The 23664-nt window shown below is 41.8% G+C and overlaps 1 protein-coding gene across 1 annotated transcript in view; it reads left to right on the top strand.

The window, feature by feature from the left end:
- The window catches only part of KCNK13 (potassium two pore domain channel subfamily K member 13), a 68447-nt gene continuing 44783 nt past the window's right edge, over positions 1 to 23664 (top strand). The window contains exon 1 of the mRNA XM_075753704.1: positions 1 to 475. Coding sequence (XP_075609819.1) covers positions 139 to 475 — 337 coding nt within the window. The 5' untranslated portion in view covers positions 1 to 138. The remainder of the gene's footprint in view (positions 476 to 23664) is intronic.

Genomic DNA, 23664 nt, shown 5'->3' with positions numbered 1-23664 from the left:
CGCCAGGCTCCGCGGCACCCTGAGCTCTGCGGCCGCGGCCCCGCGCACGCCTGGCGGAACGCGCCGTGATGCCTGGCGGCGGCGGGAGGGCCCCGACGTAGCGTGGCGGCGCGGCAGCCCGGTCCCGCGGGGCGGAGGATGGCGTGTCGCGGCGGCTGCTGCTCCAGCGCGGGTCGCCTGAACGCGGACAACGCGCGGTTCCTCCTGCTGGCGGTGCTGATCGTGCTGTACATGCTGTGCGGCGCCGCCGTCTTCTCGGCCATCGAGCTGCCCACGGAGCGGGAGGCCAAGGAGCGCTGGGAGGAGCGGCTGGAGAACTTCACCCGGCGCCACAACCTCAGCCGCGCCGAGCTCCGGCACTTCCTCCGGGAGTACGAGGAGGCCAGCGTGGCCGGCATCCGCGTCGATGACATCCGGCCCCGATGGGATTTCACCGGCGCTTTCTACTTCGTGGGCACCGTCGTTTCCACTATCGGTGAGCGGCGGGACCCGCCGGCGGCCGCGGAGGGACGGGCGGGGGCCGGGGCGGCGGGGCGAGGGCTGCCGGGGATGCGCAGCCCCTTATCTCCTCCCCAGCTCCCGGGGCGCGGTGCCTTACAGCGGGCTTCGTGTGCCGGTGCTGGGGCCGGTCCTTTCTCCTCGCTGCTAGTTTCCCCCCCCCCTTTCTCCTGGCAAAAAGGCACTGCCGCGGGAAGCACCGCACTTGCGGAAAGCGCTCTGCTATTACGCGCCCCAGGTGGGTTGGGAAGCCCGAGGGCCGGCAGCCCGGCTGGCTGCTCGGGGCGGGCAGGGCAGCGGCTCCCAGACTTGTCCGCGGGAGTTTCGCTTCCCTGCGCGGAGAGGCTTGGCCTCGGCACGCGGTGGCAGACTTGGCGTGAGAACAGTCGCACCCAAAGCCGAAAGCTTGAAACAAAAGCTGTATGTCTTTAAATTCTGGGAAATCTTGCTATAGCAAGTCTTAGGTCTGGAGGTAGGTGGCTTCGCAGGCTGCAAGCTCAGACGGGACCTTTCTGAGGATCTGGTCTGGTCTTAACACGAACCATAAAATAGATTTTGTAGTGTCCGGCTGCAAAGTGCAGTACTTGGAAAGGCTGGATTTCAAACCACTCGGCTTTTTTGCTCTTCTGGCTCTGCGGCACTATCAACAAGTTGGTGGGCACCACTTATTTCTTTTGTGAATAAACGCAAGTTTATTCAGATTGAAGGAGCCTTCGGGGGAAGGTGATGATACTGAATAGAAATTCCAGGGGGGCTGACAGGAGTACAATAAAATGAAAAGGGACAGCACCAGGAACTGGCACAAGCACCCCGGGGAGCCCCTGGATGTCAACAGAAAGGCTTCGTTCAGGCGGCTGCGGACAGCTGAAAAGCCCCGGAGAAATGGAGCTTGCTGTAGTTAAGTACAGGCAATCTCGTGTGCATCTACCACTGTGACAAATGGGGTCACTAAATCTTAGTAATGGTATCTCCGATTCTCATCAGTCTCCCTCCACGTGTGAAATGCACACTGAGGAATGATTGTTTAATTACGAATAGCAATTCTTCAGGAAATCGCCATTAACACTTGCTCCCTGAACAGGAGTTTTGAGATGCCTTGCTTTATGTGGGATGTGTGAGAGTTTGTGCTGTCCTGCAGTTCAGAGAATACCTGAGGCTTTCCAACCCTTCTGCTCAACCTCCCCCTAACACTGAGTTTCTTAGGTCTGAAATGAATTTTGTTGTGAAAGATGTCATCGGGCTGGTTTTATATTTCCTCAGGGCATCAAGGTTTGGGTGTTTTGTGTCCTTAGACAGACCCAGGACTATGCTATTACCTACAAGACTGGTAATTTAAAGTAACTTATAACATTGTTAAGCCCATTTTTGCAAGCCGCTATAGTTCATTTGCCATTGTAACATCTCCTTTTAGGTGTGTTTCTTGTGTGATCAAAATACAGTGTTGATCCTAACCTTTGCTAACTAACAGCCATAAAATTGTAGGAAAGAGAGCTGGGACCAGATCTCCAAAGTCTACCTGATCCACCTCTGTTCCTAGAGGAGGTCAATTCTATGCAGCTTTTTTTCTTTTTTTTTTTTTTTTTCTGGTAGACTTTTGTCCAAGCTGCCATTTGAAACCTGCAATGTTGGAGATCCCACAACTTCCACAAGGAATCCAGCCTTGTGCATTTTTATCCTCACTGGATTTTGGCAATTTACATTCTGTCCCTTCTTTTGACCTGGCATAGCTCTTTCTCAGTCTTATCAATGGTGTCACTTTCTCAGTGTGTTTTATCAATGGCATCACTCTTAATCTTCTCAGTAGCAGTGCCGCTTTGTGAGACTGATTGTGTGCTCCAGCTCTTTATCTTAGCTGCAGGCTGGGCTCTCCGGATGTTCACAAGACTGTTGTGCTTTGGCCAGATCCCCTCAGCTGTAACATGCAAGGAGGACTCTCCTGCAGACTCTGCAACCACACGTTTGTTTTTATCAACCATATTGGGGTCCTAACAACAGATTTTGTTTTACACAAATCAATATTTTTGCTCTCTTCTCAGCCCTTTCCAAATGGTCTGCATATTCTTTCATGCCCCAGTACAGTGTCCCAAAATTAATGTATTACTCCAGCTGTGACCTTCCTAGTTCTGAGGAAAGTGGAAGGATTATTTCATGTGTTTTTCAATCTATACTTCTGGTGACTATGTACATTTCTACAAGTAAAAAAATTCAGTGCCTTCAGTTAAAAGCACTTTTTCAGGAAGAGGTGCTTTTATGGCATATTCCTAATATCAGCTAACTTTCTACACTCGTTACTATGTACTGGTATAGAAGCTTTTGATTTAGCAGGTAAGTTGTTGTAGAAACAGTCCTCTTTTATTTCTTTTGTAAACTTTATATTATTCTTTTTTCTCTTTTGCACAGTGGAAAATTATTTTGCTACTCCACCAGAGTAAATTTATTTCTTCTGCAGTAAATAAGGCAAATCTAACCTTACCTGTAGCATCAACTGCTTCCTGTACTTTAACTGGAAAGAAATACCATCATACACTTTTGGCTTTCAGAGGAAAGAAGAGAGTTTTGCAATATCTAAGGGAATAATACTGTCTTTTAAATTCAGATTCATATAAAATATTTATCACATAGATATCGGAGCATGCGACCAGTGCATCGATTCAAGAGGTCAAAACTAAATATAACCAGCCTATTTTCATTTGTCAAGAAAATACAAAGCTAAACAGAGCTGATCTAATAAAAAATAAACAATTTGTCTTTTCTCAGTTTAGTAATTTAGTTCCATAGAAGGGTTTATTCCTATGTGTCTTTTGCTTAGTGGAATCCAGCACTAAGGATACCTACGTGGTAAATGGAAAACATAGAAATGTAAGAAAGTAATCACTAATACCTGCCCAACTGGGTGGCTACCTGGACTAGCCAGGAGGTGATCCCAGGGAAGAAGATGGGGTCGAAGCCTCTCCATCCCGTGAAGGCGGGTGCCTAACTCTGAGCCGCAGGGAGGAGCTCGCATGTGTGCAGTGGGCTCCTCCATAAGCCCACTTCAGTTTCTGATCAGCCCTTTGTCACATAATGTAGTGTCCCTTTTGCCTAGAAATCGGGTGGTAGTAGTACTGTCTCAGGATGTGAGAGATCAAAGCAACTTCTTTCTCAGCAAGGACTTGAAGCAGCATCCCTGTGTCTCAGCAGAGTACCCTGACCACCAGTCCGGCGAATAGTTTTAAGTCAGGACTCTCACTGTTTTCCATTGAAACTCTTCCACTTTGCATAGACTAATAAAATATTCTGCAGACCAGAAACTAAACCAAGATCTAAGTCCCAATTTGCGCTTCAGTGAACGTTTATGCCGTTTATACAGAGGGGTACAGCGTTTGGTAGACTCCAGGTGCTCAGCAGCATTAAACTGTAAGGTTGTGACCATCAGCAGGCATCCTTAGATATCAGGACCTCTGTGGTACCTTGGGACAGTAGTGCCTCCAAGAGGTAGGGAGCTGCTGCCCAGGTGGTTGAACATCTACACATTGGGTCACTGCTTATCTTTCATGGCAGACACCTGGGCACCCTCAATTCCACTGGAAATAGGTGGACACCACTACCCTTGAGCAATGTAGAGGGTTAGCACACTTGGATATTTGCAGCATCTAGAGCCTCCTCTGCTCTTTGAAACCATTGGATAAAAACAATTATTGACTTCAGTTGCATCAAATGAAGAATTTATCAGTACAGCAAGACACCTTTATCTCAGGTACAGCTATTTTTCTTTGAGTAACTTAACAAAATTGAAAGGACTTTGTTTTCTTTATCTTTTTTTTTTTTAAAAAATACTTATGCCCACCCCAGCCTATATAATGACCTTGATTAAAAGCTGTTTATTTTAACTGTAAATGGAATAAAATGTATCTTGTCATAAAGGCATAGCCTAAAGGAAGCAACTCCTCAAACTGACGTATGATATGGCTACCCTTTTCACAGGCTGGTGGAGGTTGGAGGGGATGTCTGGAGGTCATCTAGTCTGACCTCCGTGCTCCAAGCAGGGTCAGTTACAGCTGGCTGCTGAGGACCGCGTCCTGTTGGGGTTTGGATATCTCCATGGGTGGAGACTCCGTAAGCATTCAAGGCAACCCGTGCCACTGTTTGACTGCCCTCACAGTAAGAAGAGGGTTTTTTTCTGCTGTTCAAATGGAATTTCCTGTATTTAAATTTGTGCCTGTTGCCTCTTGTCTTTTCTGTGTGAACTGTTTATAAGCAGTGAGGCAAAAGAGGAAATGATATAATCTTCACAAAATTAGGTACATTTTCTGGAGAAATTGTCAAAATTTGCATCCTTCCTCTCTGCAAGAAGCTGCAGCATGTTGGGCTGGAGGTGTAAAATCTTGGTGCAAGGTGAGAAAAGAGATTTGCCCACCGATGCACTACCTGAGGCCCAAGAGGTAAAATTTCTTGGAGCGAAGGGTGAGATTTTTACAGTAGAGGGTGAGGAGCAACCACACAGCGTATTGTACAGAAGAGGTAGGAGACACAGCATCTTTAAGCAGCCTAGAGAGGGTTGCTGGTGGGAGCATCATTTACTAATGGGGAAATCTGCACAGGGTGAGACAGCCACACTGTCCATGTTACACCAGTCTGACATGGAGTGAAGGAGGGAGTGCTGATCAACATCAGAGAAAGTGCTGGTTTCCTCATTTTCACCTGTGTAAATGCAATACCTGTTACTGAGTGGAGTTACAGCTGTGCAAACAAAAAGTGTGTGTTTGTGATAATGCCCATCAAACCACCGAGATCATTAAAACCAGAGAACTGGGCTACTGCTTGTAGCCTTCAGATCACCCAGTCTTTACCACATGTAGAGTGAACAAAGGGTGGCAATTGCACTGAATGCTCCATCTGGGGCCAAGGGCCAAGCTTGCTCCTGGTGTCACAGACACCAAAGGATGTGCCATTATTTAACCATACCATGCCTGAACTGTTTGAACTTGTACAGCACAAGCTGTGTTGTTCTCCTAGCTAACATTTTTCTTCTTTGAAGATTGTTTATGCTGCCAGTAGCCCTAGTAATTCAAAATGACCTGCTTTAGCCACTGAGCTATGACTAGGACTCCGTAATCCCAGGTGGGACAATGAGATAAGCTCACAGGACCTAGCATTTTCTTTTTCATAGAGTCATTCTGTTTCTGGATTTTTCTAATCATAGATTCTGGTCTTTTCTTTCCTCTGGGTGAGCCGACACTTCAAGGAAGTTTTGCATATGTGGCAAGTGTGTCCTACCAAGTAGAGGAAAGTAATGCAAGTCAGTGCTTTTAGTTATGTTCCTAGCTGTGCCCCTCATTCATTAATAAAGTGTAAGTGTCATCTCTCTGCTTCACATTATTCAGCCCAACAGTGGGAATGAAACTATTCTTTGACTCAGAGAGGCTAAGCTCATTTTTATGACCATAAAGTGTATTGTCGTTCTTGTCCCTCAATGTCAGTCGCCTAATCGTGAACTTCAGAAGACACCGTCAGACCCTGAATTCTGTCCCGAATGCAACCCCCTATACATTTTCTTTTAAAGAGATCCCTCTTCTCCTTAAAAACAGTGGCATGCAGCTGTTGAAAGAAGCACAGTGATTAAAGTTCTGCCACAAGAAGAGGAGTTTGGGTTTTGGTTCCCTGCTTTGACCACAGCTCTCACATTCTGGCTATTCTTGATGAAGACTACATTTAGTGGAGGGCAACGTGTACATAATTGTCAGTTTTATGGATCCTTTACTGATTCCAAGATGCTCTTCACCAAGGCTGCTCTCAGTGATGGAGACATTCCTATGAAGAACATCTTGTTCGGTATGGGGGCTGTTTCAGATACCCTTCTGAGGTGCCTACTTTCTCCCTGGTATGATGTACAAAACCAGAGCATGCAAGGAGCAGATCACATTCCTGAAGACAGCAAGCCTGAGTCCCTTCCTGGATATGAAGTACTTTTTTGTCATCTTGACATACTCATCAACAGAAATGCCAAGATTGCACCAGATTGTTCAGATTCTCTTTCAGATGATAAACAATTAGAAATAAACATTTAGTTCCAGCAAGCTCTGTTGAAGGTAACGTATTGATGGTTTCCCTGTTTTCTTCTGTTGTAGAGTGACCAGCAGGATAGGAATACCTCAAATATCAATGCGGGTCATGACTGCTTGAGTTAGTGTGACACCTATTCTCTCCTTCCCTTTGAATGTACCTCATCCTGCAGTCCCTGCCTTGACAAGCATATTCCACTTGTACCTTGAAAAGTTGGATGACAGGTTACTGAATATTGTGTCTGCTGTCCTTTCCCTTTTGGCATACTTTTACAATGATAATTAGTTTCCATGATGACAAAATATTCAAAGATCTCTTAGTTTCAGTGCAGAAAACTAGGAATACTGATGAGCAGAAATAGTATACAAGAAACGGCTTCATAAAAATGTCATTGCAGAATTAATGTATCAACAACTGTATGGTGATAATTTAAAAGTGAAAAGTGCATCTGGTTAAGTAACATTGAGCAAGGAGAAAATTTAGAAGGGAACATTTTGCTTTGAAATATTTCACAGATATACAAGAAACAAAATGGAAAACCAAATTGTAACACTGATTGCTTTGGAGGCTGTTTTTTCAGAAGGTTTTGAAACAATCCTGCTGGCCTTCATTGTGTAAATAGAACAGAACAGGTTTGTTTTGGTTTTTTTTCCCAATGTAGCATTTGCATTAAGAGGACTGCAAAGAAGATTTTTAAAGATAAAAAATATCTCGCTCAATAGATGTCTTAAAAGTGGAGCTACAAAAGAAAGAGGAAGAAGAAGCTTGCCCCATGGCAACAAGAGGAAACATATAGTAGCCAGAAAGGATAAAATTAGAAGCAGCAAACCAGGAGGTTTATTTGACATGCAAGGAGCTGGCAGAGCGGGGGAAAAAAGAAGGGAAGAACGTTTCCTCTCTGATTTTGATACTTCGAGAAGAAAGCTTTGTCTATTGTATATAAAAAAGTTTTCCATTAATTATAGGTCATCTTTAAAAATGCAGCCTAAAAGACACGTGTTCTGAGAGTGAAGATGGGACTGATTCCCGTCCTTTGGGCTTGGGAGGGTGCTTCAGGGAAGGCATCTCTAGAGCTAAAGGCTCTTCACTTTACATTCCTATCCTTCATCTCTTTCTCTCCCCCCACCTCCTGTTCTGTGTTAGCCAGTAAGGAGTGCTGTAGGGAAGTTGCACGTTAACTGAGACCATTTACTTGCTTTACAGGGACTACCCAGTAGTTGTCAACTCAACTCTTAACTGCTACCAACCAAGGACAGCATCTGTTAACAAAACTAGAACATTACCCACCTTTGAAAGACTTAGATGCTCAAGTGAACGGTTTGCTATAACTTTTACCAAAAGCTTTCCGTAAGATACGACAGATCTGTATAAAGCAAAGATGTAGGAAAAAATGTGAAAAGGAGAATGGCAATTACAATGACAGGATGGCCACCAGTCTCTGCTATATGCAGGACAAAACAGAAATCTTCAAACAAAGCAAACTATGTAATAGAAAGGAAGTATGGAATTAAATCAACCTGGAAATCCTTTTACAGGCAAGAAAGGTACAGGAGTGATAGCCTAGCATGTTGAAACAAGGTTTAAACAAGGTTAAACCACATGGCTGTAACCCGCAAGGTTAGGAGAAAGGCCAGGTCAGTTCTCCTGTGTAAATTTTATTACTTCTGTTAGTGCCAGAGTCTTCAAGTGATAGTCAAGTCATCTATTTTTACAGAAGATATCTAAAATAGGTCAGATTAATTATACGTCCTAATGTGTCTGTTCCTCTTCGCTGACTGGAAAAAAACAGCTGAGGTGCCAAGCGCAAAGGTAGATATTTATGCTATAGGTGTTGAAATCTAGGTGAAATAAATCCCACTGCAGCAATCTGAAGATGGGCACCCAGGCAGTAGCACACCACTGTTGGCAACACTGACTATAACTTCTCTGCCACACGTTCTCACTCTCTTGAACGAGATCAGTAAGTAGTTAAAAGCACTCTGAAGTCTGTAGAGGAAATAATTTTATCTGTTAAACCCTCTCAGGAAGATTGGGATTAGGTTTTTTCCAAGGAGCTGGCAAGATTCTCCAGGGCATGACTTGATTATAATAGGGGATTTATCTATTTGCAGGTGTATGTGCTGGGAGATGAGCACAAGTTGCCTAGCAAGTTTTTGAAACATATAAACAACTTAAGAGGAAACCTTTCTGGATTTGACTGTAGCCTAGTTTCAATGGAAGTGTAGAAGGCAACTCCTGTGACTGCAGAGTGGCAGAGTTCATTATTCTTTAGAAGAGAAGGAGGAAGAACAGAAAAGCAGGGGATTTCAAGAGCAAAACTTTTAATAAACTCAGAGATCTGCAGTGTAAAATCTCAGAGGAACCAACACTAAAGAAAAAATGAGTTAAGGCAGGCTAGCAGTTTCTCGGACAAAAGATAGGAATGATGCTGGCTCAAGTGATCCAAATGTAGAAGGAGGACAGGAACTGTCATAAAAGACAAACGTCTAAATTTTTAGGTAGTTATTGATTTCAGTCACAAGAAGGAAGCATACAGAAAATGGATAGAAAATGAGATCAGTGAAGACAAATAAAAGGAATAATATGGAAATACAGGGACAGAATAAAAAGTCCAGTCTCTCAACACATAATGCTGTTAGCAAGGTGTATCAAGGGTGATGTGAACTCATTCATCAACCCAATACTGCTGAGGAAGACTAAGAAAAATATTGGTCTGCTGTATAGAAGAGAGGAAGAGTTCTCAGCAAATGATTCCAAGAAGGGTGAAATGTTGAATGCCTTTTTTTGCATCAGTCTCCTGAAAAGGTCAACTCTGAACTGATGTGTGGTACAATTAATCCTTGTGATAAAGGGGAAAGAATGGGTTAGAATCCCTAAATCTGTTAGATCTTTTCAAATCATTTAAGCCAACTCAACTGCACTCTAAAATATTCAAAGAAATGACTAAAGCAATAAGGAGCCCTTGGGCAACACATGGATGGCGCTGAAATTCCAGGCAACTTATAATGACAATCATTTTGCCAGTCCTTAAAAAAGGGATGATGACAGGAAGGAATTAACAAAGAAAATGATAGCCCAAACAACTTAACCCTAATTCACTGAAAATTACTTGAATGGGTAATCAGATCAACTATTTGTAAACATCAAAATGGAAAAAAAGGAGTCAAGTAATGATCAGCATGAAATTACCAAAAGTAGATCTTGTCAAATTTATTCTATTTTGTTGTATGGCAAGGTAACTAGCCATGTGGATAAGAAATAAGCAACTGATAACAGATATCTTGACTTCAGCATTACTTGTGACATTGCCTCACATTTGATAAAGCAACCTGAGGAAACGTGGTTGTGATGAATTAGCAATGGAACCAGCTGAAAATTGTACTCATTGACTAGTTTTCACTGGATCACTGTCAGAATAGAAGGATGTCTCAAATGGGGTTCTGCAGGCGCCTGCCACCTGTCTCTGGTCCAGAACTGTTGCTATGCCTTTGTAAAAAAAATTTTTTTTAAATCGCATTTAAATGTATGGGGAAGATTGCAGCATAATATTTCAACTATATGTTGTACTGGAAAGCATTGTCTGGAATACAGTTTTCAGATTTGGGCTGTTTCTAGAAACAGGGTCTAGAAGGAAATGATCTGTATCTTCCATCATTGGACAGTGGATGGATGAGATGACCTTTTTGCCTCTGCCAGAGCTCTTTTCCTCAGGTTCTATGATAGCATGTATTCATTACCCCTCTTACCCTCAAAAAAAAAAAAAAAAAAAAAAAAAAGCAAGGTATTCAGCACACTGCATATAGGATCTTGGTTTTTGGCAATTTTTCACTTGTATTTTTAGAATGCAGATAAAAAGAATTTTGTGACAAATTTACATGGAACTTCATAGATTTATTTTTTTAAAACCTTCAGGAAATCAAAGCAACATTTTATTATTAGGATGAAGCAGGCTTTGACATGTGCAATTATGTTGCCCTGCTTAGTATACATCTCAAATAAACTTTAAAACAGCCTAAAATAGAACTGATCGTGCACAGAGCAGCACTTAATTAAAGCAGTGAAATCAGATATAACAATATCTTTACTGCTGCTGGAATGAAAAAAAAAAAAAAAGGATGGAAAAATATTAATCAAAACCACAGCTAAAAATAAACTGATCTTTACTTTGAAGAATCTGGTCCTGTAAGGAGCTAAGTACTTTGGTGGAAGTGTCTAGTTTGGCCACTGTAATTAATTGTACCTCCTTCTGCTAATGTTATACTACTACTATGACTTGGAGACCAAGAGCAGGAGGAGAGTACTGTTACCCATACTCAACAGGTGAAGACTTGAGGCAATGAAATTCCATTTAAACTAAGCAGTGGCTACCCTCCACTGCTCCCTTCATCTCTCACTTGTTCAAGAAAGAGACCTTGCAATATAAACTTTTTCTCACTTTTGGGCTCTACATTTGCATTGTTTTCCTGCAGAAACCAGGGGATGGGGGGAAACAGAGGGAGGAAGGGTGGCTGAGCAAGCCCAGACCTTGCCTTCATGTAGGGTTGGACATGGCTGAGGCCACTGTTGTGGGATCCCACCTTTCAGACACAGATAAAAAGTCTCAAAATCTGAAATTGTTGGAAGGCCTAAGTGATTTGGATAGCCAAATCCTATATTCAGGAGTGACTTAACACAACTGAACTTTCAAAAGTCCATATAATCCCAAGCCAAGGCATTTTTTGCAATAAACGCTGCTGAAAATGGAACATAGTCATTCAGGTAACATGGAGCAGGGACTTTATAGGAGGTCTGTGTGTCCAAAGGAAATGGTGTGAGTTTGCTAGATGAACATTGGAAGGAACATTGCAAGCCGCACTGGACCATCCAGCATCCTTCCCCAAGCTATTGACACTGCATCCCTTTGAGAAAGGTGAGTAGATGAGGAACGGCTGCTTTTGCAGCTCCCTGACGAAGACCAAGCGTAGAAATATGAGGCCAAGGAAAGCTCTGGTAGATGTTGGCTTTCTCCAGATGGGCCAACTGGCGAATGGGTCCATTCTCTAGACAGGCCACTCTCCAGTCCACTCACCTTGTGAAAAGATCTTCTCCCTGCTATAATTCTACTACTTGTAGAAGGTAGCCTCATACTTACTTCTAAGGCGTCCATGATTTTCCAAGCCAGAAGTTTCCTGAAGAGCATGCTGCAGGCTGAGCTGGAGATTAATTCTACATATTGGAGCACACAGTAAATGAGGGTTTTCTGACTGGAGAGGTGACACATGCAGTACTAAGTTTTCCTATTTCCTGGAGAGAAAATTACCTTTTTTAATTGAAAGTAAAAGCCTGCTTTTACTCAGAGCTAAGAGCATTAGACATGCCATGAAGTGGGATTAGTTGGATGGAGGAAAGAAAAACACTAATTTAAACAAATTACTTGCTGACTATGGGAGCAGTCTTAATTTGTCCAGTGCATGAATGCTAGGAGTAAAGAGGGTCTAAGTATACCACATAGTGAAATTGTTCAAAAAAATAAGAAGGAGACTATATTGACTTAAGTAAGTGATTAAAAACTAGTCAGTTCAAATAATTTTTTATATTCTAGTTGTTAGTAATATAAAATAATCATTTTAACTTCGATTAGCCCACTTATATACAAAGAATATGAAAGTTGTGCTAATTAAATCGTAAATGCTGGAAGGGTTGCAAACTTAAATCCCAATATTAGCTGACTGTCTTATCTGAATTTTAGAATAGTTTAGTCAAGATATAAAATACTGAAAATAAGGGCTTTGATTACTGTTTATGTTTACTCATATGGATAGTACTGTTTATTCAGTGAAATTATTTCAGCTGTTAAAGTGAAGCATTTGTGCAGATGATTGGTGCACCAACAGTTAACATATTAAAGTTTTTTCAGTGCAGTAAAAAATACTTCAAAACAGAATTGTTTTAATACTAAAAATGAAAAAGGTTATCAATGGTATTATTTGAAATATTATTATATAATTTAAATTGCCAGGAAAAATATATAGGACTATAAGGTTGGGATTTGTATAGCATTCGTGTAGCTTAAGTGTTCCATTGATTTCACACTGCCATCTGTGAAGGAAGAATATAGCTTGTGGAAGTGTTTCAGTCTTCTTGACTTGTGAAGATTCAATATATTAGAAGGTGCTGCCAATTGAAAATATAGCCCAGGCTTCTTGCAACCTCATATATTAAGTTTGAGGTGGTTTTGTTCTAACAGTAAGAATGTTAATAAGACCCTAAATGTGATGCTATTCACACAGAAGAAATTATGAGGGTTTTCAGTGTGACACGTTTTAATAGAAAACAGTTCTGCTGAAAATCTGATAGTCTTCAGTTATTACAAAACTAAAGTAGAAAGTATTTATTGCTTCAGTGTAAAACTGTAACTTTATAAAAAAGCAAAACAAGTAGCAAAACATTGAATTTAAATGTATTAAAGATGCAGACTAAAACCAGTTTTCTATTTTAAGCATGTATTTGCATCCATTTTGTACTTTTCTGCAACACTCTCTTGCAGTAATTAGTCAGAACTTCACAGCAACAGCTGTCCAGCCTTCTTGCTAAAATAGACTGTTCCTTATGTACATCTGTACTCGTGATTCTCTTATTCATGCCAGCAGTGTATGTGGAGCCTGTGCAGGCAGCTGAGCTTTGCTGATTCTGTCTGGGAGAGGACAATACTTACCAAACAGGCATGATACTGAATTCTGTGTTCTTAAGCACCCACATAAACTTACTTATATAGTCAAGCTCAGAAATCTAAAGCTAGTTAGAGCAAAACCGGCATGTTCCACGAATTGCTTTGAAAATAAGGAAATGTTATAGTTCAGTTAGAAGCAGAAACTGATTTTTTTTTCTGATGTAATTTCTACAAAAATTTAAATGGGATAGTGCTGTTTGGGTAGAAGCTTCTCTTTAAATCCAACTTTTCCTTTAAATGCAACTTTTCCTTCATCTTCCAGATTAATTCCTTTATTTTATTCCTTCCTTTTGCGTTCTCCCTACATCACATCTCTTTTCCATCCCCTGTATGCTGTGCAGTGGCACTGTGGTGCTGTTTGTTGTAAAAAAAATTATATTTTGTAATAGCCAGTTTCTCTCTTTTTCTAAGTAGGAGTTAATTTTGTTATACAGGCTGCCCTTCTTCCTTTCATCTTTTATGTATAATGCTTTAAACAAGAATTTTCATCTGCCCAAAGAACTAGAGTCTGCATTGTCCATCTGAGGCTGTAATATTCCTGGTTCATAGAGTAGGCAGGTGCAAGCCTGGTCTGCAGCTCAATGAGAAGGTTCTTAAGACTGTCCTGCATGCTCCAGGGAGCAGTACTGGCCATTCCTTCCTCTGAAGTTCTACTTCACCACAAATTCAAACATCCTTGTGCTGAAGGAGACGCTGTCTTCCAGATGAGCTGTAAACCAAAACCCCCTATCATTAGAACTGTCCTAGCACCCTCTGTAAGTGTAAGACTTTAGCCTTGCCCATATTTTAATTTGGATGCTCCTGGTTCAGGTACATAAAAGGAATTCTCCCCACATTTGCAGCTGGACACTGTATTCCGGCTGTTCTCTGATACCTCATGGGGGTTTGTTTGCTATTACATTACAGCCTTGTTTCATGGCAGGACTGCTGTAGGTCAGTGCCGGTGACAAGACACCCCTAGTTTATCTTAAAAAAATCATTTTGGAAGGAAATATGTTTCAGAAGTTATTAATATTGAAGTATTGCAAAGAAATAAAACATCTACTCTTGAGTGCCCTCATTTACTCTTGAGAGCCATTAGTGACAATTTCAAGGTTCCCCACATTTCTTCCTTCCAATTTCTTTGTCTGGAATCCAAAAGAGCGGAGGATTAGGAGGTAGCACGTAACAAGCTTGTCATAACTAGATACTAAATATTTTATAATTTATGCAGCCAAAGCTGGGTTACTGCTTTGCAAATTGTCCTTTTATAAAGAGAACTGCTCCTGTTTGTTAGCGATGTTTTTTCTCTGTCACTCCCCCAGAAAGAATTATCTCCTGCTTGAAGAGCTGATTCAGGATGGTACTGGAAAAAGAAATTAACTCGATGAGGTTTTATTGCAGAAGCTTTGGAACTGTTTTCCTGATATGTTTAAAGTTAAGCATGTAAATAATAAGGTGGGTGAGTTTGCAATCAGTTTAAAAGCCATCTTTTGCAGTATATACAGTTGTAAAGTGTTTGGCTACTCAAGTCAAGGACAAAATACTGTTTTTTGAAATAACATTTTAGTCTACAAGTCTATGTCACATCTGGGAGAGGCTGTTGCACAGAAGGGCAGATAATTTTAAGATTAATTTTTTTATCTTACCAACATTCAAGGGGCTAAATTAAATGTTATGTACAACCTGCCTGCAGAGCCTTCTCACCCTAAAGAAAACATTGGCATGACACAAAATACATACAGAACAGATCTGCTTTGTTTACTAGGTGACTTTACAGTCATGTTTCAGAGGAGACTTGCACTTTAAAAATAAAATTTTGCTCCCATTTAATAAAAAACATCAAATATAATCCATTAGTACTAGTTTATATATTTGCTCTTCCTAAAGTTCTTTTCCATTACTTCCGAGGCTCATTAACTTAAATAGCCCATCAGAGAAGAAGATTTAAATCCTGCTTTTAATCTTCTGTCCATGCTGAAAGGCAGAGCCGCAGTCAGCTGGGTATCACCACTCTTTTTAAAGCAGGTGCCTGGGCAGCGAGCAGGCAGAAATGAGGAGAAGGTGGCCAGTAGAAGAGATCATGGCAGCGGCAGAGGAAAAGGACCTCCCCGTCAAGGGCCAGTGGGCAGGCAAGTGCTGAGGATGAGGATCACAGGCTTGGAGTCACCTGCCGAGCTTCAGCAGCAGCACAGATACTCACTACCCCTTGCTCAAACTGAAGTGATCCAGCTGGCTTTTAGTGCCACTGAATATTATCCAGGCTAAATGCCTTTTCCCCTTATTCGCAGATGTTCCAGATGTTTTGAAGACATAGGTCTAAAGAACATGTTGAATATAGACACTTGCCTTTCAACACTGAAGCTATGCTCCAAAAGCTCTTGGCTTGCATGTTCCTGGACTGCTTGCTTTAATGAGTCCTAGGATGGATTTCGTCCCTTACACGACAATTACGGCATCACGCAGGTGCTTGTTCCTCCAATATTTCATTTCTTCATTAAGGACCTGGAGCTTGAGGCTTTGTTGGTAACTGGCATATCTGTAGTTCCTGAGGAGGAAAAACCTTTAATGTAATGAAAGGATCCATTCATTAATGGTGTCTGTCCATTTATATTACACAGGGAATGCCTGTTTTTCTTCTTACTACTTCAGTGGGAAACATTCTAATCACTTAGAGCATTTGTAGAAAATACAGTCATTTGGAGTGGTTACAGTTGGTGTTTTCTTTTACCTGTGGCAGGGGCTTAAAATTTGTGTAACTCATCCTAATCAATAGCACAGAAGTTAAAACTTCAAACTTCATCCTTATGTATGGATAGGGATTCCTGTGACTGTTGTAAGAATTTCCTGAACAAGGAACTACCGTGAACCAGGAATCTAATTAAAGCAAAAACAACCTGTCTGTATACATCACTTCCCTCTGTCTCAGCTTCAGCCTGACAGTCCTGCTTAGAACCTTCTCCTGTGCTGTCCCAGCATGCTGGGAACCTTCCTAAGGATTTAACAAATTATGCAGATTTCTTCACAGTCCTTGCTGCGGAGGTTTAGATCACACTGCTAGTGCCACTGACAAGGACCTACCTTGATGGCAGAAAATTCACCTGCAGGATAAGGAGTCACCTGGCTCCCAGACAGTCAGGCTGGTGTTTAAGAAGTCACCGAAGTTGAGTGAGGAAAGGGCAGAACAAGTGTGTTAACTGTCACTGGTTCTGTATACTTGTGGGGCATCCTTTCTCGGAGTGCTCTGTGCAATCCTAGCTGGAATTCAAAACTGCTCAGATTCGATGGGGTCCCAGGGATGATCCTGCTGACACACACATGCACACATGTACGCACAGTTGCTCAGGAGAAAATTTCCTTGCAGTAGAGCAATCTACTAGGAGTGTAACTCTGTCCATATTAGGGTGAATCAAGTGCTGGCTAGAGTAAATGACTTAAAATAGTGTTTCTTCATCTACGGTTTCTTTTTCTTAGAGCAATGCATTATATCAGCAGCACTTTCAATTGCAAGCAGATTGTTTTTTCCCTGACAGAACATGTTGCACAAGAAGGAAGTAATAGGGAGTGGCCCAAATATAGCATGAAAATGAGCAGCTCAGAAGCATACAAAAATATCACCTCAGTTTCTGATGTGTTTATTTGCTGCTAGAGCTGTGAGATACAACAGTCTCATACCTAGAATTGCCTCCCTGGCAGATTAAAGGGGGAGCTTTGGCAAGTGTTTGCAATCTTGACAAAATCATGTCAACTCCTGACATAATGAGTAATTTTAAAAAAAAAAGGCGTGAAGCACATTGAAATATTAGTTTCAGACATCTTGGGGTTGACAGAGAATCAGCACCTGATCAGCATAGAAGAAAATCAAAGCAAGTCATATGGGTGAGAAGAAGCGGTGCTCTGACTTTGTAAGCACTTCCCAGCACATGCTCCCAGCGCAGGCCAGTGGTCCGCGGTACAGCCGCTTGCAGTCAGGAGGCTGCGGCATCAGAAGCCAGCTTGTGCCTCGCTGTGATAGTAGAAAGGTGAAGTGACTAAGCTGTATGTTAAAATAGCTGTGGAGGAAAGGAATAAATGTAAAGGGCTATGAATTTACAGGAAAACAGTAAGTATCCACAGCAGGGGAGACTTGTCTGATTGGGCTGAAACATGAAAATCATGTAATTTATTTCCCTTTCATCTTAAATAGCATCTTGATTGAAAATGCAGTCCCCTTTTCTCTCTCTGTGTTACTTTGTCTGTTATCCTATCTATTAACTGGAGCTGTGCCCAAATTATATAACTGGAATAACTGAACTCTCGTGCCTTGATTGATGCCTGTGATTTGTGAGAAGGAAGATGCTCTCAGCAAAGCAGTATGTAGAAGCGTTTATCTAATACTGGCTGCTGTAAGAGTCTCCTGTAACCAGGAATGCGGGATCTGCCTTACTGGCCCACAGTATCCAGCCCACCATAGAATCACAGAATGGGTTGGGTTGGAAGGGACCTTAAAGATCATCTAGTTCCAGCCCCCCTGCCATGGGCAGGGACACCCTCCACTAGACCACGTTGCCCAAAGCCCCATCCAACCTGGCCTTGAACACTTCCGGGGAGGGGGCATCCACAGCTTCTCTGGGCATCCTCTTCCAGTGCCTCACCATTCCCTCCCTGCTGGGGGATTATGCCTTTTGTAGCTGAGGAAGGGTTTGTTTTCAGCAAAAATATTTTCTTCCTCATTCTTCCGTTCTGTTCTGCAAGTCTTAGTTTCCTTAGGACCTGGCCCTGTATTCTGCTGTAATGCCAAAATCACAGAGTGCAGCTAACTAGCCACGAAGAGGTGGATATTAAGGGGTAAATGTCCTCCTGACTCCAGCTGAATTTCAGCTTCTGACCAGGAATAATGAAAATCCAAACATTCGGTCATCATTTTAAATACCCTTTAATGGTAAATTAGGCTGCAGAGTATGTGCAACTTCATTTCTGAAGCGCTACTGCATAATTCACAATTACAGATCAAGTTATAGAATGAAAATGTGTTTCTTAGCACAACTGTTTACAAAACAGACACTCAAAAGGAGCTAGCTAGTAATTGGTAATTGGCCCACTACACCCTTGAACTCCGGAATTGTCCCAGGACACAGCGTTAGTGCTCAATTAGAGTGCTAGAGGACAACATGCAACACCAGCGTGTTCAAAGGAGTTAGGGGAAGCAGGTGACCTGGTGGAGCTAGTTCAGGCTCAAGATACCATTTGCACGGAGACTCCAAAAGTTTCTACAGATCATATACAAAAAGTTGTCTGCAAGAATATTTTTTTCTCAATTTTCCAAGCAACATGGAGCAGCCAGATATGTAATATCAGGAATTCTGCAGGCTGCCAAGTGCACCAAGGGCTCCACTTGCTGAATCTGAAAAGGAGAGAGGTTTCGGGAAAGTTTCTGGCATTGGGACAGTTGGAGACCTTTTCCTGGAATAAGGATAGTTTCTCCCCACGCTGAAGGGAGCCCGAGGAGCGCTGTGCATCCAAGAGCCACCAGCACAGCTGGGCTGTTGTGAACCTCTGGCTCTGCGGCTGGTTCCTTCGGGGTTACGAGTTACTTGTCACCGGACCCACAGAGCGGGGCTGTCTGACAGCCACACCAAGGAAACTGGGGCTCTTTAGCAGACCACTAAGGAAGATGGCTTCTCAATTGTCAGAATCCTGTTTCTGTTTTGGGAAAAATATGTCAAAACCAAAATGTTTCTGTGAACTGCTTGGGTTTGATGCTTTGTTATTTCCCTATGAAAAAATGTTTTGTTAGAAAATTCCTAGTTAATTCCACTACGCAGCAACAATTAGAATCTCAGTAATTTTCCTTCTTTGTTCCCTTACTGTTTTTCATATTTTAAAAGATATTCTATTTTTAGAATTAGAAGTGAATCAAGCATCTGGCAACACGGGCTTTTCTTCACGTCAAGTAATTATGGGACTTGGTAAGAAGTCAGTTTGTTCTGCCCAGTGAAGTTCATCTACGGTGGCCAACAGAATTTTACTTGAATCCAGAGAAAACAAACAAACTTTTTTGTTCCATAGAGGATGTCAGAAACCTCTGCCTTAACCACAGAGCCAAATTCAAATTCTCCTTGGCAAAAACCCCGACAGTGCTGATGGACATGAATATAAGAAAGTGAAGTGGGCTTTCCCCTTCAGTTCTGAGGCTTGTGCTCTGGCAGGGCTCTGACTCAGAGAACAGGTAACTCAAATCAGTAATAAAACATGGATTTAGCCCTGGAGAGAGATGTGTAGCTCCTTTTCATGGCTTTAATGAGGCTTTGTCCATAGCAAAACAACAGAATTCTAATGCATTTTAAGTTTTCTGTAGACTTCGCTTGGAAGAAGCATCCTGAGAGATGACTTACACAGCCATTTCAGCTCTTCATATTTAGTTGCTGCTTAATTAAAATGTTAAAATGGAATAACTTTACTGATTAATGTTCCCAGCAGCCGTAAAACAGAAAGGCAGAAAATGTTAAGGTTACAACGTTGTGTTACCATGCCAGAATGGAAAGTTAAGTGGATATGACAAACTTTAACACTATGCTTTGTGTTAGATGTAAATATAATTGGTTTTCATTACTTCATTAATTAGGAGGTGATCAAAGACCTATAGATAGAGAAAAGCAAAAGCCTTAATTACATCAAATACAACTTCTAAGTACTTAGAATAACACCCATTTCAAAAGAATGAGCAAAGACTTTTGAACCGCATGACTACGGATTTTCTAGCAACGTACTGTCTTTAGCACTTGCCCTTTCAGAGGACATCCAAAGAAGTAAATCTATGCACGTTCCCACAAAACTAAGCAATGTGAAAGAAAAAGATACTCAGCAGAGTAGATGCATAATTAAACACTGCACAATTAGTGCTGTAAGATGGGTCAGACCCTGAAATACCATGAACTGCTTAGGTTTTGTTATCTAAAATCATTAATTCAGTTTTGGTCAAATAGAAGCAATAGCAGTAGGGGATTTAATTTCAGAAATTTATTTCTAAAATGGAGAACGTAGTGTTTACAACTAGTCCATTCAGAGAAGTATATCCCTCTCAGAGCCTCTCTGGGTCTTGTTTTTTGTTTCAGCACTCAGTAAAGCTGTGGGGTCTGACGACAGCAGGAGTCCAACAGACACTGCTATGAATGGTTTCATTCAGATGCTTTCTCCACTTTATATAAAATCACTTTCAACAACCACAGACTTTGTACCTGATCTTTCTTTTCTTTGCTTCCTTATTTCCTTATTGTCTACTTGTTCATTCGTTCCTGACCATTACCTTGTCCCTGTTGCCAACACAGGTGTGACTGAGGCTTTCAGGCTGCATGGGACTGGATCTTTTCTGAAGAGTGCTCTTCTAGGACAGAGCTCTGGAGAAGCCCCCGGGGATCTTTACCTGAGCCAGCTGTCTGCTGTGATAAGCTAAGGGGCTGACGGGAGCGGTTTTTCCAGGAGCAGGTTCCTCTGAAGAATCTCATTTTCCTAGGGTAGGGATGAAAGATGACCCCTTAACAGCATTCAGAAGTGGTGACAGTGTCAGGACTTTGCTATACTGTACTGTACTATATAAGTAGAGGTGGCGCAGTCATCATCTTCCCTGGCAGCTCTGTGTCCATGCTCCATTTCTCCTCCTGTTATAGTTGGCATTGTGGCCCAGGTTCCCTAAGAAGGGACAGAAAAGGCTCTGTCCCAGCCTTATGTTCAAGTTGGTGGTTTAGATACTGCTCTGGGGAATGAGACCAATGCTTGAAACCTCCCTGTGGCCAAGTAGGACTTTGAGTTGAAGCTTCTGACTTCCCAGATGATTGGTTGCGTCAGTCATTGCCCGCTATATGCACATTAGGCACCACCACTAGTGATTTTGAACAGAATTCATAATTGCCAGTGCCTAGGAAAGTCAACAAATCTAAGTCAAGAGATGCAAAGAGAGTTTAGACATCTCTTTGCATGACTCCTGGAATGCAAGGTTTGGATAGTCAGGCTGAGTTGCTGTAGAGTATTCGTGGCAACTCATATTTAGGTGGTTTGGGTACTTTGTGGAGGAACAATGAGGCTCTAGGAATTTTGTAAGTCAGGTATCTGCAAAGGGGAGAGAGTCTGAATAGCACTCTTGAATTTCTGTATTGAAAATGTGCCTAAAATAGATGGTGCTGTGGACTGTCTGAATTACAATCCAGATTTATGCAGATGCTTAATCTTACACATCCTCAGTAATCATCCAGAAGTAACAGAACTGCTTACTTATTCTGGGCAAGCAATACATTTAAGCATGTCTCTGCAGAAGTAAGTTTTGAATTTTCCTTCTGCAGTTACACATAAAACATATAACTAATTTAGTTGAAATGTCTTTTTTGCATTTTTTTCTCCATTTATTTCTTCACAGGACAGTGAAGTATAGCTAGTTTTCTTCATACTGGCATTTCTTACAGCAAGGTAAAACAGAAGAGCAAGTGAAGTCTTCTGTAAAACCACAGACAATCTCAGGAGGACAAAAAGGTAGCTATTTTTTAGATCGACTAGATGTCAAGTTTTTAGTATCCATTTTACATTTTACATTTTCTTTTTAAAGTGTTATGACAAAAATATGTAGGCTTGAAGCTCTGATGTGTGAAGTGAAAGAATAAACCCAGTACATGCTGGTGAATAAATCCTCCTGCTGTTGATCTGAGGCCTGCAGAATCTGCCAAAACTTCTCAGAGCAGCACCATGGGAACCTCTGGAAACACCGAAGGGTTCAGTGATTACTGTCAAAACATGCACAAATCAGCAATAAAAACCAACAACCCTGCAGTATTTGAGAGATGATGATCTCCTTTGAACCTTTCTGGCTTGTAATTGATACCAGTTTAGTTTCACTAAATTGAGAGTGTTTTGTTGGAAAAACAATCGTTGTCCCCTTTGACATAACATAACAGTTATGGCAATAACAGTTTCATGGTCATTAGTCAACCTGCATGCATGAAGTACGAAGCCTAAACCACGTGGCATTCTGCCCTTAAATCGCAAGGTCTCGGCACAAGACGCCGTGTTGCGAAGGACTGCCTGGCCGTGCCGCCAGGAGCCTGGCAGCCGGGGCCATCATGCCTACAAACTGCGCTAATCTGCAAGTGCAGGGCTGTGACAGTAACTTAGGCTGGGGTAGGAATGACTTTTTTTCAGTGCTTCAGTACTTAGAAACGAAGATTTCTAATCTTACAGAATGCTTCCTTGCAGACATTACAGAGAAGGGCTGCCCGGGCTATTGGGACACCTCTTTGTGAATGTGTATTTGACACACGCCATGCCACAGAAGACCTGGATTCATTTACACACCTACACACAAACAAGTGAAGTAAAAAATAGAAAAGAACCAAACCCATAAAATTTTCCTCAAATTCATCAGTGCTTTAGATGGGACTTTCCTGTTTTCAGAAAGCATGATTTCATGTAGAAACCACGTATATCATTTAGCTGACTTCTGTGTTTGGTAGGCAATTGAAATGCAGGAGTAATACTCCTGCACACCAAAATGTGTGTAGCTGATCAAAGTCATAGGGACACCAGTGAGGACTGTGAAGCCACGTAGAGGAACTGAGTTTTGGAGGGATGGTTTTGGAGATGGTTCTAGCTGTACCTGGTAATAACCAGGAAACAAAGCTGAGGTTATAACTTAGGTTTCAACTGAACTGTGAGTGTGTAACATCCCACCTGGCCTAGATGTTTGTGAGGATGTACTGAAACTTAATTAAGATTGTATCAATTCCGTCTGATTTTTTTAATTTGAATTTTTTACTTGAACACAGTATCCTTTAATTTGTTCCTTTTATTCCCTCAGCCAACCCACTCTGCAGTAACCGTTAAGTGTCTTCTGATCCCCTCAATTCCACAAAAGTCAGCACATGCTCTGCCTTATCAAGAACTACATTGCTAAATGTTGGGCAATGTGTATATGCTGATCACTGTCAAACAAATTGTACAGACTTTTTTCCAGACTGCTTTTGTTTACAATAACATTAATTAGCGTGTCTCTCTGTTACCCAAACTCTTGTCAGAAAATCTGGAGGATCCTAATTATCTTGCAGACTTCTAGCCCTGTTTCAGATTTGACAGAAACTGATCAACAGCTCCAAAAATTACTCAGGCAGAACATGACTGACAGATAATCAGAGAGATGGGCAGGTGGGCACAAGCTCCATTTTATTGCAGAGCCCAACTAAAACTATATATATGCTTATTTTTTTCAGTTGCTATCACTACTGGACTTTCCTCTGCCAGGCTTTTCTTTAGATTTCTGAAAGCTTTGAGCTTCACATCTTACCTGTGAGTGTAATTGCTTTGTTGTTAGTTCCTGGCTAGGCATTTACCTGTTTTATGTGTACATTCATAGGTTCAACAGAGGTATAGAGGGCTGCTTATAGCAGAATTAGGCAGGGAACCCACAAGTTCTAGGA

This window comes from Balearica regulorum, chromosome 5, assembly GCF_011004875.1.
Source record: "Balearica regulorum gibbericeps isolate bBalReg1 chromosome 5, bBalReg1.pri, whole genome shotgun sequence".
Taxonomy (NCBI): domain Eukaryota; kingdom Metazoa; phylum Chordata; class Aves; order Gruiformes; family Gruidae; genus Balearica; species Balearica regulorum.
The sequence above is the reverse complement of the archived record's forward strand: the minus strand, read 5'-3'. Positions and strand labels throughout refer to the sequence as shown.